This window comes from Anas platyrhynchos, chromosome 3, assembly GCF_047663525.1.
Source record: "Anas platyrhynchos isolate ZD024472 breed Pekin duck chromosome 3, IASCAAS_PekinDuck_T2T, whole genome shotgun sequence".
Classification (NCBI taxonomy): Eukaryota; Metazoa; Chordata; class Aves; order Anseriformes; family Anatidae; genus Anas; species Anas platyrhynchos.
This window is the reverse complement of record NC_092589.1, coordinates 94474725-94492237: the sequence shown is the minus strand read 5'-3', so window position 1 is coordinate 94492237 and position 17513 is coordinate 94474725. Positions and strand designations below refer to the sequence as shown.

The following is a 17513-nucleotide window of genomic DNA, read 5'->3' as shown; positions in this document are numbered from 1 at the left end:
TTTTTTAGCTGTATTACAGTAATTAGGCTGTCTTTCCTGTACTTTAGTTATTTCCCAGAAATTGTATTCTCCTGTTTGTAGGACCTTGCAGCAGGCACTAAGGAATCAGATGTATGTTGCTTCTGAAACACTTCAGAGCAGTCTGTCAGTAGAGTTTCTTTACCTTCCCGTTTGCATTTTTCTCTGTAGTCAAGTCATCTTTTAATGAATGATGAATTAACAAAATAAAAGGATGGAAAAATAGTCGTGAGTGGTTTAAAACAAGCTTTCTTCTGTCAGTCAATGCAGCAAATTGTCCCACAAAGTCTAGAGTTCAGCTCTTGGTTCCAATGCTTTGCACATCAGATAGAAGAGAGAGAGGTTTGTATATGTAAGCAGTTGTGCTGCTTATGACAGTAAGGACTAACATCGGTGGTTTTGAACACTTCAGTCTCCTTTGATCATCATCTTATATGTGATTTTTGTCTTTTGGTGTCCTGCTAATAAAGGAATCTGTTTTCACAGGGAGAATGCCCGCATTGTTGAGCCAAACCATACTGTTCGGAGGGCTCTGATGGCTGGTTTACTCTGCTCAGAAGGGCTGGCAAATAGCAAATCTCTAATCCCCTTGTTTTTCTCAGTCTTTTATGTCTCTCTAAAAAAAAAAAAAAGGTAAGCCTACATGTTGCAAGGGTAGACATAAGACTTACATATCTATCTGAGGAAACACAATCAGTAGTTAGCTTCCTCATAGTTTTAAGAATTATTTGATTTTTTTTTCCCCCATTTTTGTAATGTGTGCTTATACTAGGGATTTGCTGGTATCTTGGGATGTTACATGCTTGAGCATATGATGCCCTTCTGTTCTGACCCTATCATCCTTGTCTAAGAGGTATAACAGTAACTGCAAAGATGTGGGTTGTGTTTTTGTATTTATTTTTTTTGCCACAGCTGTAGCACATTTTGATAACTTTGTTACTTGGGTTGACAGAAAGGATATTCTCCATCCCAAGGCACTGGATCTTGCTGCTGCCGCTTTGGCAGATCTGAGGCTTACAGTAACATTCAGTCTCCTAGGTTTTCTTGCATATCACTTGATTGGGTCACTCATAGATTTCTAATGAATGAGCACTGCTTTGCTGGCAGGCTTGTTTTTACTCGATGGTAGCAGCAACGTACCGCTCAATCTCATGATCAATGAAGAGAGCACGCTTTAATTTTGCATTGCTTCTTGTGTGTCTTTGTCAGCCAGTTCGGAAGTTGTCTTCTGATATCTTTCTGATCAGAGTATACATATGTAAAGGACTCCTAAAACATAAGACATAAAGAGTGTAGATATATAAAAGATTTGATTGCTGTACCGCAAGGATGCTTGCAAGGAAATCCGGTAATAATTTAATGAAGTAATTCAGTAATATCTTATCCTGTCAATTTTGATTGACTGGAGTGGCTGAGACAGCTTTTCCTCAAAGCTTCTCTCATTTGTGAGTTGTTTTTTGTTATCCTCAAACTCTGGGGGTCGTCATAACCTAGTAGAGTTCCAGTTTGTGGTGTGGCTGCTTGGGTGACTTTGCTTTCTGGTATATTCTTTCTCCTTCCTGAAATTCTTATTAGAACAAAGGAGCTTGCCACACATTTTGAGTTAAATGCTAACTTTTTGTTTAGTATCCATGTTGGACTATTCTCTGTGAAGCAGAAGGACACTCCAGATATCTTGGGTGCTGACTGGAGCTGAGAGTAGTGGCTCTCCTCTGAATCTCTTCTGAAGTCTGTTTGGCTGCCATGCTGGCATAGTGCAGTCTGCTCTGCCGAACGCCTTCTCATCCCCAGCTTTAAAGTGTTCTGACAGGCTACTAGGAATATTCCCTCTGTCAGAGTGCAGTCTGAACCTCCTGTCCCCGTCCTGCATTTTACTTCTGGCCTGTCTTATAACCCGTTCAGAAAGAGAATCCATTTGGACACCTTTCAGGATTCCTCACAGAATGACAATGTGGCTCTGTGCTGACAGATCTACAAAAAAAATCTGTTCTCTTCACCATTTCTTCCCTAAAAGTTAAAGTTTTTATTGTATGCGCTCATCCAGGTCACAGTATATGTTATAAGAAATCATGAGCTGTATGAGACTAAATGCTTTACGTGCTTACTGTGCTTAAGTAAAACATAAATAAATAAATAAATAAAAGCCCCCGTTGATTATAGAGTACTGGTAGAGCTTGGATGAGCAGTAGGAATTGAGTTTTTAGACTTTGCGAGGGGCCCTGGCCTGTCTTCATCCATCTTCCTCTAAAACCTGTAATACATGCTACAGTGGTATACATGTAAGTATGGATTTCTCCTAGTTGTGATAGAAACTTGCTGAATTTATTTTTTCCTTGGTATAGGTATTCTTTACACTAGGATCCTAAGCTGCCATTGTGATCAATAGGGATCTAGCCAATACAGTCAGTGGTGTCTGGAGATGATTCATTTAATGAGCCTCTGGGTGCCTAGGGTAGGGTGAATCGAATTGCTCCCCAGGCTCCTGATTGCATCGACCTCCATCGACAGCAATGGGAGATGTCTGGATTTAGATGTCTGGAGCTGGATCTTATTCCTATAGGTGCACACCAAGTCAGCTACTATTCTACTTCGCTTTAACTTGCTTCGTCCTTTTTACATGCCACATTTCTGTCCGCTTTGCAGTCTCTCAAGGCTTACATCTCTTCCAGTGATAATGCTTTCTGTGTTCTCTGCGATGGAGTGTTTTGGGGAACGTTATTCTCTGATGACCACTTCCGATAAAATTAACAATGCTCTTGGTTTACTGCTTACCTTCTGCTGAAAGAAACACTCAGAAATTCCATCAGCTGACATCTCTGAACATCAAAATGCAAGAAACACTGATTGAAAGAACATAAGAAAAATCAGTGAATGGCATTGCTGTGCTTGTAAATCATGGAGTACTGGAAAAGTGTTTTTTTTTTTTTTTTTTTTTCTTTAACTGAATGGATTCCCTTGATTTAGAAGCTTATTTTTGTATAAAAGATGAAACACAAAAATTTTCTTCAGCTGCTCCCTTTTACCACCTTCACCCTCACAAACAAAGCATCCCTAATTACACTAGCCTCCATTTAGCTACCAAAATGTGATATTTCTGGTGGAACTACATAGATGATCTCAGCCTCATGTGGTACGATGGATGTGGCTACGTGGGTGCTGCTGGCTTTGAGACATTCTGCTCCCCAGAAGGCCCCCAATACTTCAGTCAACTGTGAAGTTTGGCTATTATGTAGCTCTGCTTTAATCATCAGTGAAGTCACTGTAAGATTTGTTACCTTCTCATTTTTTTTCTGATATTCAGGAAGTATTTATATTTATCTATATGTTTATAAACACATAATTATGTTCATATATTTCTGATGACATGACCAGTAGTTTCTCATGTCCTTTCAGATAGCTCAGCCTTGGGCCAGGACTGCAGCTTGTACAGGACCTAGGAAAGAGAGACCTGTCATTGCTCTTTGTAGGTTGGAAAACCTTTGTGTTTTGAGACATGGTTAATATATAGCCACATAAAACATAAGTGTACACACAAAATGCTGTGGTAAATTCTGTCTGACAGAAAGATAAAATCCTTTCATAAAAAGAAGGGATTATTTTTCATCCCATTTTAAGCTTTCTTAGGTAAGCCTTTTGTGGAGTAAATATTTGGTAACTGATTCAAGATTGTCCTCTAATATTAAAAGGACTTGAGAGTCTCTTTTAAAACACAGGGAACGGCCTACAGAAATCTGCTGATTAATAATGAGGTTTATTGAGTGTTCATTTGTTTGAATGTATTGGTACTATAAATTGTACTGATGCATTTTTATAGATGCTTAAGAAAAGCATGTTATCTGTGGTGGTGCTGTCAGATACTGCCATTTTAATACAGCAGATTCATTCATGTTTAAAATAAGATTTATTTAATGTTTTCTATTTAAAAACAAAGCAACAAAACTTACCACTACCAAATGGTAGTGGTAAACTTACTACTACTACTACCAAAACTTACTACTTACCAAATGGTAATTATAAAATTACCATTTTATAATTTGATTTTTTGTTTTCTTATTTTGATTTTTCTGTTTTCTTAATTTTAATTCACAAAATACATTATTTCTTAATGTGGTTGTTTAATTTACATTAGGAAAGAGCTTACACCTCTATGTTCAGTAGCATATGTTTAGCTAAGTTGTTAAAGCAAACTTAGATTACTGCTAAAAAGACTGCATGGACGTATTTTTGCCTGAGTAGCCTGGGGTAGCCCAAAAAATAGTTCATGAGTCATGCAGCTTACACTTGTAGGCACTACACAAGGAATTTAATTGATCGTAAACTTCTTGATTTCCTTCTAGCAGATGAAGGCACCTCCAGGGCAGAGCATTTCTTGCCTCATCAGATATGGAAAACCTGAAATGGGAGGGGAAGAGGGGTCTCGTACTTGATGTGAATCAATCTGTAATGACTGCCTCACAGCATATTCAAAATTTCCAGCTCAATTTTAGCTGAGGTTTCTGATCTGTACCTTAAAGCATAGAAATTGCGCTACAGGTTGAGAATTTAGCATAAATGGAACCTTTCTGTAGTTGGCAGATGGCGAAATACCTATTTATGTTCCTAAATGAAAGCCATGCCTGGGAAAAGATAACCTCAAATTGAGGTTATTTTAAGAATGAGCTTAAAGAAAAAAAAAAAAAAAGGACAAAGATGTGCCAGCTAAGCAGCATCAACAGTAATGATTTGAGTGACTGCCTAGGGAATGGATGAAAAGTGAATCAATTATTTCACAAGATACACAAGTTTGTGCGATAAATTTATGAATTTGAAGCTGTTATCCATACGGGCTCAACAATTTTAGACAAGAAGTTACCCAACGGCTGCTTAACAAAATGGTTTAACAGCATTACTACTTCGAATTTTGCAGAGCTGGAACTAATCTGGTGGTCAGCCAAGAAGCCAGACGAAATTGCTGCGGTCATTTTGCTTAGTTGTGAGATTTTTAAATAAATAAATATCCCAGGACTTTAAGGAATAAACTCATAAAGACTCACATGAGTATATAGAAGTAGTTAAACTGAAACATGGAAGTTTTGCTGAAGTGTGAACATGAGCATGCAGTGCTCGGAACACCTGTCAGCAAATTATTTACCGTATTAATATGCATGCTGAATACCTGAATTGGTAACCTAGTTTGCAAATGACAACGTTTATGGAGGACTTTGTGCTATTTCTGGATATTCTTAATGCAAATATGACAAGTGACATAAGCCAAGTAACTCGCGGTTATGACATGATACTTACTCTGCAGTGGCTGAAATGCTTTGCAAGTGTTGTATGTAATTGTTCTGTTCTTTTGAAGTTGTCTTCAGTTGTATCTAATTGATAACTAAGGCACACGTGAGCCATGCTTCTCTGTTTTGTTTTAACAAAGCTTTTCTTCAAAGGAAAGCGTGTACCTGCCATATGGTCTGTATGATAGACATTGCCATTCCACACCCTGGTATCTCATGTTTATGTGATCAAACCTAATGAAAATAACATTTCCATAAATTCTTACCTAGAACATAGGAATCTGATATTAGGCTTTACCAGTTGCAAACTTGTAGTTTGTGTATGTGTGTGTGTATATGTGTGTATATATATATATATATATATATATAAAATCAGGTTTTTATTATCTTACATATACCTTGTTTATACCTTAACTTAAAACATACAGATCTTCTCGTGAAGTAAATCTAATACAGCATGTATGCCTTAAGTAACAGTTTTAAGGCAAATTCATCTGCCTTAGTCTGATGCCTCTGTAAATATACAACATGAAAGCAAAATGTGAGTTCCTTGCTGTATTACACACACACCCCCAGTGAAATGTCCTCCAGCCTCCTGGATTCTGGCTTGTGGACCACAGGTTTAGCCTTGCCCATCAGTGCTAAGAGCTTACTTTCCTGTAGGAAGAAGTCTAAGAACGTTTCAGAGTCACTTGTGTTAGGACGCCTGGTGTGATCATTCAGCACCATACACTGGATACCACAGCTCATCACAATAAATACTGATGCATAAAAACACTGCACTGCAGAACATAGGTGGGCAGCTTTATCTCAGACCAGACATCACATGCATCCTACAGCTATGTCTAGAGAGAAGAGCTGTCCCCAGAAATTTTTATATCTTAGGAAATGAGTTAAACATCAGGCAATTGATTTGCACTCTTCTGAAATTAAAAATAAATAAATAAAATGCATGCAGCTGTTAATCCAGAGGTTTGTGCATGCCAGCACCAAAGTGACAAATTTGATAAAGGTTGTCTTTGGTTCGTCTTCTTGGCTTTAGGGTGAAGCAGTTTGCTATTTAAATGAGACATACTTCTCAATTGCTTCCTCTGCCACTAAAACCATGACCCATCGACCCAGCACTTGGAAATAAACTACAAATGCCTTGCAGATTTTGGAAAGCACAGGGCTAAGTAAATTAAATAGAGGAAAAAATAGTTTAGGTAGTTGAATTGTGGGCCATACTGTAAAAAGTTGCAGAGAATCCCCATTCTAAAGTAATACCTAACAGTAGGTGGTCTAGTATATGTAGTTACCCGATAATATAACGGTGTTACTTCAGTGTTACTGTTCTGTTGTTTCTTTTGTCTCGGTGGAAACTGTCACACAGTAGGAGGTGATGTACCCACTTGTGCAGCGTCATTATTGTCGAGCAACTTCATCTCAGGCTTCAATAAAAACCTTGAGCGTTTTTATAGGGCCATCACTAAAAAAGTGGCTTTTCAAATCACTTTGAGTTTTCACCTTTCATAGTTTTCTGTCATAATGACCTTTTGGTAGATTGCGTACTTGGTCTGTACCGTAATAGTAGCTTTACAATTTTGGCATGTTTATTTCTGAAACAGTTTAAAAATGAGTTATCTATAAGCAATTAGAATGACCCTGCAAACACTGACATGCACGGTGTGTTCTGCACATATCTTGTTTTGTTGAAGGAACTGGGAGCATTGTACAGCGTCTGTTTGGGGGTTTGGAATAAAGAGGAAGGGACGATTCCTTTGCCTTCTCATTTCTTTCCTTCCCTGTGCTGCTGCAAAGGCTCTGAGGACAGGTTACAGTTATGAATGTGCATAAGCAAGTGCACAGTTGGGCAAGTGTTTGTCACTATCAATTGTCTTCTCTTACAGACAAGAAGTAGATTTGCCAACCATTGCTATGGGACAGATTCCTTCTCCTTCAGAGAAACAACCGGTTTGCACGTGAAGGCTCTGTAGAGTGGAGGATGGATATTGAAAGGGGCTGTTCAGGAGCACTGGGGTGCTTGTGGTTAATTCCAGGAGTGTCATGTAGTAAAGGTGGATCAAGAAGTACGATATTGGTGTTGGACAGCTTTAAATCTGCCAAGTAGCCACAAAAATACTTTGTGTTCTCTGAAATTTAAAAATAGTTTTAGACAATACTTATTTTAAACAATTTGTAATGAATTCAAGAGATTGAGCATTGCCAGCAGTTGCCCATTACCATTACAGCATTAATTTCAGAAGAATGGCCGCTACTGAAAAAAAAGCAAGCAAAAATGTCTTTGCACATTTTCTTTCTCTTTTTCTTATCACTAGTGTTCCTATTAAAAAAGTGGCACGATTACAATGGCAAAATAAAATGAGATTTATAAAGTTGCCTTTTTTAAAAAGCATTTTATGCCGCTCTGTTCAGCACCGAGAGGATTCTCACCTGCATAAGTAAATGACTCAGTCTTCTGATATCTTAAACTTCACATGCTATGTGTATTTCTATACATTTTAATTTTCCAATTACTATTCTACTATAATATTACTAAAAAATAAAAGTAACCCTGGCCCAAAGCACATATAGGTGTAATGGAACTGATATCAAATGGCCTCAAAAGATCCGAACAGGGTTACAAGAAAGCAGTGAGAAAATCCCCAACCTGTCCCAAGGCCATGTTGTGTTATTATGTAGTTGTTGTTTCTATTTACCGCAAAAGCTGCTTCTCAGCATAAAATAATGAGTTAGGTAGTAAAAGTAGTTTCTGTGGGCATTAAGACAAGTGATGTGAAAAGTATAGCTCGAGATTTTAGTATACAGCGTTGTTAGAGGGTTGTTAATTTTCTGGCAAACTAAGCAATACATCCGGAAGCAGGCAAGATTTGCTTTTGCCTTACAAAAACCTATCTGCTTGCTTACTCAAATACCCTGTGTTAACTAATGAAACGTGCATTCATCCAATCTTTGCAAAGAAAGCGGAAAGGTTCCAGAGTTTCTGGATGGAAGAATATGTGGCTGTGTGATCACAAACTTGACATTTAACTTAACAGATTCTCTCAGAGGTTGGGAATTAAAACGTGCACATCTTTGTGTCTGATATTTGCTGCTTTTCAGGAGTTTTGAAAGAGTAAGTATACCAATTCCCAGTTCCCAATGAAGTTTCGTGCAGTGATACATATGTACTAGCATGTGTGTATTTATATCTAAGTGTATATGCACATATGTAAGTGCTAACATCACGTTTTCACCATCATAATGCTGTCTTTTGCTGTATTAGGCTTTCCTGAAGCTGCCAGCTGCAAAGGCTGTATTTCGCTTTTGCAGCTCCTGCAGGAGCAGCAGCACTCAGCCAGCAGCTGCTGCTTGCACTGCTAAGGTGAGGGAGTCCTCCTGCACCTGCCCTTCCTGAGGGCATGCACATGCCTACAGCACATCCTCCTACAGCCTTCCTCTTCTGCCTAAATAATTACTGTTGGTAAACCTAGCGGTTCACCGTAAGCAAAAATAGTGCTTGTTCAACCAAACGTTTCTTTTCTCCCCTGGATAGAAGGGTTGACTAGATAGGATATCCCTGTGTGCTGCAACCTGCCTTGGCTGTGCTGGAAAACACAACGTTATGTATTTGATATATCAGTGGTTTTTGGTGCTCTTTTAAAATAAAGTCACTACAGCAATGCCTAGGTAAAGAAGTTCCTTTTTTTACCCACCCAAAATCAAGTGCAACTTAGGTTTTTTATCCTCAAAGGTTGTGTATATGTTTCAACATATTTATTATATATTTCTGTATTACGTTATAGGTTTTCCATCATATATAGTTAGATTTTGTCAAAAGCATTCAAATATTATATTAAGAAAAGCATACATACCTCTTCTTTCCTATTTTTATGAGTTTTAGCAGGTCAAGAGAATTTCACAGATGTCTGAATATTCTGAATTACCACTGGAAATCCACAGACCAAGCAGGGAATTGCTCTTATCTGTTAAATAAACAGAGTTAACCAGTTATGTGCTTTAATAATTTTTGTCTGTAACGTTAGTAAAATATTGGAGTTAAAATGGTTTTTAAGTTGTTTTTGACAAGAAAACAAGTTGTTACGGGAATTATTTTTGTGAAGTTCTGTGTCTGAATTAAATGTAAAGTTAATGCTGGAGCATTAAAGAGCACAGTTGTTCTTTTATGTTATTGTAGCTTTTTTGAGGAGGCAGAAGGAGGCTTTTTTGAGAGGCAGAAGTGAATTCTGCACACAGAGCTTCATTATTTCATCCTATTTATTTTTTAAGAACTATTTTGTGATACTTTGGGCAAAATCCTGTAAAAAAAAAAAAAAAGTTGCTAACGAGAAGTCTCTAACTTGTACTTTAGTTCCTCTAGGAGCGTGTATTTGAACAGATGTTCCTTGATGGCTCACAGTAGCTAATAAAGCTTCATGGAAACCGTGTGTGAAATTATTCTGATTCTACCACAGATCTTACGTCAGCTATGGCCATACGTAAAATAGCATGAGCTTGTGTTATTGAGTCTTCACAGGACCTACCTAAAATGATATACTGAGAGCAATGTACTTGGCTGCCAAGATAAATGTTTGTTTACCCCTATATTTCTTTAGAACTTTTAATTTTATTTCAGGAGTTGGTATGAGTTGAGAGTTGATTTTGGGACAAAAGATATGCTAAAAATTTGTTTTTTCTCAAGCAAGTACTCTTAATTTTAGACTCTAACAAACTGAACTAGTGCTGAAACAAAGTATAGGTGAAGCATTATGCTCTGGGGGAACAGGAATGTGAACCTGAGTAAGGAAATCTGAATTTCTATTATTTTTCCATGATAAAACAATTATTTTATGGCCATTTATGAAAGGTTTATAGTTGCCATGTCTTCACCATTTACTAACGTCTTCGGGTTCAGAATTTTGATCTTTAAATCATCTTTAATGATTACTGCCTCAGCTTGAAAGATCTTAATTCTTATCTCTCTTCTGATGAGTATGTAAGATGTGTGTATGTGGCTTCATGTAATATAAAAATCAAAGCTAGCAGCAAACAAATCTTGTTTTAATTTTTCCCAATTTGAGTAGGTTTGGAGGATTGACTTCATAATCCAGCATTTCTATATGCAGAGTGAGGAACCTGGAACAGGATATAAGTATATATACTTTTTTTTTTAGTTTGACAAAGGATATGCTTACAGCATTCGCCACAGCTATGGGAAAGAAGGAAGGAGAACGGATTATACCCCGTACAGCTGCATGAAGATTATCATGTCCAATCCACCGAGTCAAGGCGATTATCATGGTGAGTTCTCAAAACAAAGAGAAAAGGAAATCTTTAGCCTTTTCTTTGGCTAAAGAAGAGAGTCAAATGGATTTCATTTTTTTCCAGCGGTAGTGAGTTTGGACTACTAACCAAGATAGTCACTGCTGTTCTCTGTTACTCTTGTGATTAGTCTTACTTGCTTAATGGTATCAGTCAACAGAAGTTCTGTTTTGTACTCTTAATTCTTTTTCCTTCACTACCCTTCTTCCTGCTTTGTGTGCCAGAAAAAAAAGTTAAATTCCTTTAAAGCTGTGCTTTCAACCTGGCAACTTTGTTCTACTTATATTAATTAATTTGGTTTTCGGAATTTTAGGGCATTCAGGGCTCTTCTGGATTCTTCATTTCTAGTTGTAGGATAGTGTAGATTTATAAATGACCCAGTATTAATATTTGTAACTCTTAGGGACTGTCAGCATTGAAGTTATCACTGTAGAAGTGATGGCTTATATACACATCCCAGGCAACATTAGATACTGCAAAGGGAAGCCTAACAAGGACTGAATTTGCAATGTTTTCCAACATTTTGAAGAAATGAATACTTAAGCAATTTGTTTTGCTATCATTTGTAATGCTAAACTGCATTGTTTATCCTTTTACAAACAGAGGTCATAATAGTGATTTTATAGGGTACGTAGTATTAGGCTCAAATATCGTTTATACTGAAGTAATTTGAAAAATCACTTTTTATAAAACTTGTGTCCTTACTCAAACAGAATTTACAGTTGGAATTTACTTCTTGAAACTCTTGCTTCAGAGTAAAATCATGTTTTCCATAAACATTATAGTTTTCCACTGGCAAATTATCTGGCAAAGTATCTGACAAATTTGAGTATTGTGTCTGTCATGTTACTCCTGTAACCTCTTAAATTATGTATTTGTTTTCAAGATCAAGGTCTTCAAGTGTTCTCTTTACATTGCATTTGATAGCTTTTGGCTCTATATGTATTGTGTTGTATGGTGCAAGGAGACTTTAAATATATAGATGTTATAAAAGGTAAGCAATTGGAGGGGTTCTAAGATATGGATTAAATTGAACAGAAATTCCTAAGCTTGTTGGGGTACTTTAAAACTTCCTATCTTGGTGTGAGTAAACAAGGAAAAGCTGCAGCAGTGTTATTTCAGTTATTCTAGTGTTATTATTCTAGTTATTTCTTCAGTTGTCGCTCAGAACTAATTCTGGGACAAAAAAAAACACAAACAAACTGTTATTTAAGGAGGTGGAACTTTCTAAAGTAATATTTTAGAAGGAACTGTGCTTTAAAGACAAATTAACTATCATTGTCTTTTCTGTTTCTTTTTTTTTTTTTTTTCCACAATTCTTAAATGTACCAGTGCTATCGTTGTCAGTAAAGAACTAAAAATCTCTTTTCCTGTCACAGAATGAGAACTGTGGCCTGTTTATGTTAAGATATTTTGTGTAACTTTTGAGAGTCTGGTGCCCTACTAAGTATGCAGTGGACTAATTAATTAAAAAAAATTAAAAAAAAAAAAAGGAAGAAAAAAGTAAGCAATTGCACATATGGGCAATTAAGTTTTTTATTAATAAGCTGTTAGACAATTAGAAACAGTTTAGTTGGTCTCTTGAGTGTGTTACTCTGCTAACTCCTGGGTAAACAACCTTGTTTGTGAGCTTCCTTGTTTTTACTGTCAGGGTGCCCATTCCGCCACAGTGAGCCCGAACTACTGAAGCAGAAGCTGCAGTCATACAAGATCCCTCCCAGTGGAATAGCTCAGGTAAGGCATTTTTTGTTTGGAACTTCCTTTAATGAGGCCTTGTTTTTCATTTGTACTTTATATCGGTGTAGAAACACTGCATGCAATTTGTCAGTATGTTTGTAAAATATCTCTTCTTAAAGAAGGCTTAAGCCAGAATCTTGTCTTTCTTGCTTCAGTGCTCCCATTGATGTGTTGACTGTTGTCATCACCTTTTTCTTTTGCTTAATATTATGAGTTGGTTTATTACTGTAGTGGATGTTAGTTACAGTTTCCTATAATAAACATTAAAAAAAAAAAAACCAACCCATGCATCCATTGTGCTGACCTCCCCTAGACAACAACAGCTTGTGAGATGCCTAGTGAAATTTAACACATTTTAGCAGCTTTTTAAAAGGTAACAGTAAACTGATAACCTGCCATCTATAGAAAGAGCAGTGCAGAAAATGGAACTTTTTCACGTGCGTACTGAAGGACCTTGACCTCCCATTCATGGTTCTTGCAGGAGATTTAGGGATATAAAAGAATGCTGTCGTCTTCACTGGAGGGAGACGTACAGGTTAGAGCTCAGCTGAGACAGTTCAGGAAAAAGTCATGTATATTAATTGCCTGAAATCTACATTAAGTCTGTAGAAAAGTATCTTCTGTTCATGTGGAGTATCACCATTGCTGGTCAGGCATCAACAGAGTGTTGAACTAGTTAGAAAAAAATGTGCAATTTCATTTAAAGTAATTTCCCTTGGAAGAAGTAATCAGGATATAGATTAAAAGAGAATACTTTAAAAGATTGTATTGTTCATGGGAGGTCATTCTTCACAAATTCTAGAAATCCCCAGACTTTTTTTCTTGGATTTTTTTTCCTTTCTTTCTCTCCTGGACCGTATTAACTGTCATTCATATATCTGACAGGCACTAGAGATACCTTTTGGCTTTTTCCTCTCTTTTATATGCATCAAAAATCATGCTGCTCTGAGATTTTTATCCTGCTAATCATTGGAAAGATTGGTATGGATTTCCTGTTTTTGCTATGCGTAGATAGGATTCAGTTGAGGCTATTTCTTCAGTGCATTTGCACAATGAGGTGTAGGATCTTTGTATTTAACATGATTCCTTAGCTCATTTGTGAATTTTTTGTTTGTTTGTAAAGTATGATTGGGACTCATTATGAATCTTAAATTTTCTTATCAAAACTGAGTAAGAGAAACCATCTCTGTCAGTGGCTGGAAAAGGACACAGTGCTGTCTAGGAACTCTGTGGGGTGAGTTTAAGTGCATTGAGATTACAGGGCTCTGCAGTGGCCACTCTTAGTAATAAAAACAAAACAAAATCCACTAATAAAGCTGGCTCTGCCTGGGTTTTCAGAAATTGATATTTTACATCAGTCAGTCTGAGATATTCAGGAGGAGGATGAAGATTGCTTCACATCTGTCTCCAAGAGCTTTTACCTATCTTAAAATTGCTACCCCCCATTGCACGTGACCAATAATTCAGTCTTTCAGTCTAGACTGCAACTTCACAGAGTCTTCTCCACTGCTGGTGGTCATTGCTGACCTTCCAGTGGAGTCAGAAATGATTTTTTCCTTTAGTGCAGTGAATGGTTAGGAGGGGTGAATGGTTTGTCGATCCTCTGAAACCTCTGATATAGTTGCTTTTCCAGTGTCTCAGCCTCAAGATTGACATTCACTCAAACTGTATGTACTCACTGAGTCTGTTAGACATTCTGCTAGCTCCAGATCAGTCAGAGCTTTCTTAAAACTCAACAGATTTATGTTTTTAATGAATGATTCAGAGCTTGACCTTTCAGCTACATATTTTAATAAACAGAATGTCTTTCCTGCGGCTCATGGTTTCTTACACTTGTTCCTTTCTTTGTTTCAGAATTTTTGTCTGTCTTTAAATGTCTTCATTTATTTTTTTCTGCTGCTTTGTGTGTTCTAGACGAACAGGTTGTCACAATGTGAAAAATTCCCTTCAGTGATGTCAAAACCAAATCAATGCACGTATTGCGGTGCTCTTTCAGTTCTCTCTGCATGGTTTATGGTAGTACCCAATGCCTTATTCTGGGCTGAGAGGATACTAAAGTGGCCTCACACAGAGGGCAGCAAACTCGAGAGGAGTCAGAGTTGTACATCAGTGTTCCAGGACTCAGGTGCCTGCAGTGTACGAAAGTCTCTTGCATCCATTTAATGACAGCGTGCACAGGAGTAGAGTCATCAGCTGATGTGTGTGCTGGTGCCAGAGGTGAGATACAGTAAATAACCTGTAGTGGATCTGGAAACCTTTCAGAGTCAAGGAGATCAGAGTTATACCCGTGCTTGATTATCTCATGTGAGCCCTCTTTTGCTCCCCGCTCTGGTGTTGTGTTTAGTCAGGTCAGGGAAATCACTGGTGGTCTGGGAGGATCAGGCAGAAAGCCACGTCAATACCAGTTTTGTAGCTGCTTGCATTTGAGAGTCTCAGGCACTACAAGCTGTGATCCCAGAGAATTCTTTAGCATTTATCACCATGCATCTTTGATCTCTAGAATAATCCCCAATTTCCCAGGGTCTTCACCCTCTTCTTTCTGCGTTCCCAAGTCCCTATTTTTCTTCATCTTAATAGTCTGCCTGCAAAATATGCAATCAGCTTCCTAACTGGTGGTTCTGTGTCATGTCTCTTTATTAACTGGAAAATTGGAACATGTCACTTCTGTTTAGTTCAAATGTTATCAGAATTCACAACCAGCTCATACCAGTTGCAGCTAGCTAGGTTTGTGCTTGACAGTTTGGAAGTTCAGTTTTGGAGGTTTACCTCCCACCCCCTTATCCCTGCCCCTGCACACGCACACCATTGTCTGCCACCCCTCAGTTTTTATGGTTTCAGCTATTTTTTTTTTTTGCCTCCACACATGGAAGGACGTGATACCTGTTTTTATTAGAAAATGACTGCACTTCATATAAGTCCGTTGCTCTTTTTATGTGGATGTGGCACCCATCTGTCAGCAATTCATTATTAGGACTCTAGTTATTTAGCAGACAAATTAATGCAATAGTCTTTCTCAGCCACTGATGGGTGATACAATCCAGTGACCTCCTGGAGAGTTTTTGGGAATGGGATTATCCCATAACAGACTTTTTTTTTTTTTTTTTTTATCTAACCCAGATCAATAGGATGTGTTGATGAAGTTGTTTGAGGATGAGTTGGCATGTCAATGAGAATCCAGCCCCAAAGGCCTCATTGCTTGGTTGAAGTGGGTAATGCAAATATAATATCCACCCGCTCCATTACCAAGGTCCTGCAGAACCCCACTTCCCCAGACAAGTCTAGGATTAAAATTTTCTCCCTTTCCCAAAACACGTACCTGTACTTCGTGTTCTCAATGTCAAAAGTAGCTCCTTCTTTTTATATTCAGAGTTTCATTGGTTCAACTAATAAGTAACCTTCCTACCATTTCTAGAAGGGGTTAGCAATGCAGTGGCTTAGCAGATCCCTGTGGAGGTCAAGGAATCATTCTCCGCTGTGCTGTGTGTGAGGAGAATTAATTGGATTATCACAAGAGCTAGTAGGATCTACAGCTATGAGCTCCTTACCCTATGTAAAAGAGAAGGTTTTCTGTTTGCAGCCTCCTCTGAGGAGTAGAGGAAAGGATGCATCACTACGAACCTGAAAAGCAAGGTAGTAACTATCACCGCTGCAGCAAGTGATACTCCCTCAGCATCACCATCAAGATGTAAGCTGGGAGAACACTTGAGTAAATAAGAGTTGGTTCAAGCTAACGTGAGATTAACCTTTTTTTTTTTTTAGTTAATACATTTTTCACCTAAACAAAATGTTTCCAGAGCTAGATTCCTTACATGCTATCAGCATAAGACGTGCTTCTTTTCAAGAATGTGTCTGCTTATACCCAGGAGACCTCTTGGGTGGATGGTTTGTGCTGTAAAATGTTTCCTATGTTTATCTGACAATGTGTGAATCTGTTATGCAGCCATTGTCATGGAAACAGATGAGATTTTCAAAAGGCATCTCCATGCTTGGTCTCAGGCAGCATCTCTGTGTATAGGGGCACGAGGTCTGCCGAGCTTGCCTCCTAGAGTTCTTTTCACGTGCTCACCAAGCATTTTGTGACATACTGTCCTGTATTTCTTCTTGAACTTGACGCTCCGGGGCACTCCCTCTCCTGGGTAAATGGTGTTTGTGAGAGGAGTATGTCTCGGTAGTAGATGTTTCTCTCCTGAACGCAGAAGCTCGCTTTAAGGGGTTGACAGTTCGAGAGTTTCTGTTCCCTACTGAGATCAACTTCTCATTGTGAAACTAAGGTTGGTTGGAAACCCATCAGGCCTGCCGTAAGTATCAGCTTCCCTCATCAGGAGGTGCCAGAGAAGCTGTGGCAGCCCAGGACATGCACAAAGAATTTTCCATCGGTGGCTACTTTGTACCCAAAATGAAATAGAGCTGCTGTCTTAGCTTTAATTTGTTCAGGTATGAATACAGATGTTAAAGCTTGAATTTGATGGAGACCTAGCTGACATCTTTGTTAGCAGCGCATGGAGGTTTGCAGTTCTTAGTTGGGGGACTCTTACTTTTTCATAGCTGTCTGCTGGACCCTTATTATCTCCAGTTCATGCACAGTGATCTGGATCAGAGCTGTTGTTGTTTGGGGTTATTCCTTTCCATTTGTTCAAACATTTTTTAATGTTCATCGAGCTCCTGGTGACAAGCTAATCTTCAGGACATTTTTTGCTGATTAGGGTCCCAGGGGTTGTTACATCCCATGCTCTTTGATGTTTGAAGTGTTTCTCTTCGATAATCTTTGTGCCATCTGTCAACACAAAGAACTATGATTTATTCCTGAATATGCTGGGTTCAATGAGGGGATGTAGGCTCCTGAATGGTAGCGGTTTATCTTCCACAAAGTGAGTTAACAGTGCTTTAGTCCATCAGATGTGGATTTGTAGTATGTCAACAGCCACATCCGTGAGTTTTTTCCCCAGTTCTCCTGTAACTTTCACAGCTTATCTGAAGAGGTCCTTGAATCATGAAATGAACACCAGGCTGCTGTCTTAGTTGATCCCAAGTTGCTCAGAGATGGCTGCAGGTGGGTGTTGTTTTTTTGTTTTTTTCAGGGATAAGTGCAAGCAGCAACTGTTCGGATGCATTTCCCATCCTGCGTCTGGTTTATGCCTTCTGTTTTATAGGTTCTTTCCAAATCACCTGTGCTCCAACTTGATT

General features: G+C 38.2%; 1 protein-coding gene across 3 annotated transcripts in view; it reads left to right on the top strand.

Annotated features, from left to right (window-relative positions):
- Positions 1-17513, top strand: part of PRIM2 (DNA primase subunit 2) — a 104545-nt gene that overhangs the window by 70718 nt on the left and 16314 nt on the right. For all 3 annotated transcript variants that reach the window (XM_072036320.1, XM_072036321.1, XM_027455068.3), the window contains exons 11-12: positions 10445-10571; positions 12244-12326. In XM_072036320.1, the coding sequence (XP_071892421.1) occupies positions 10445-10571; positions 12244-12326 (210 nt within the window). The remainder of the gene's footprint in view (positions 1-10444; positions 10572-12243; positions 12327-17513) is intronic.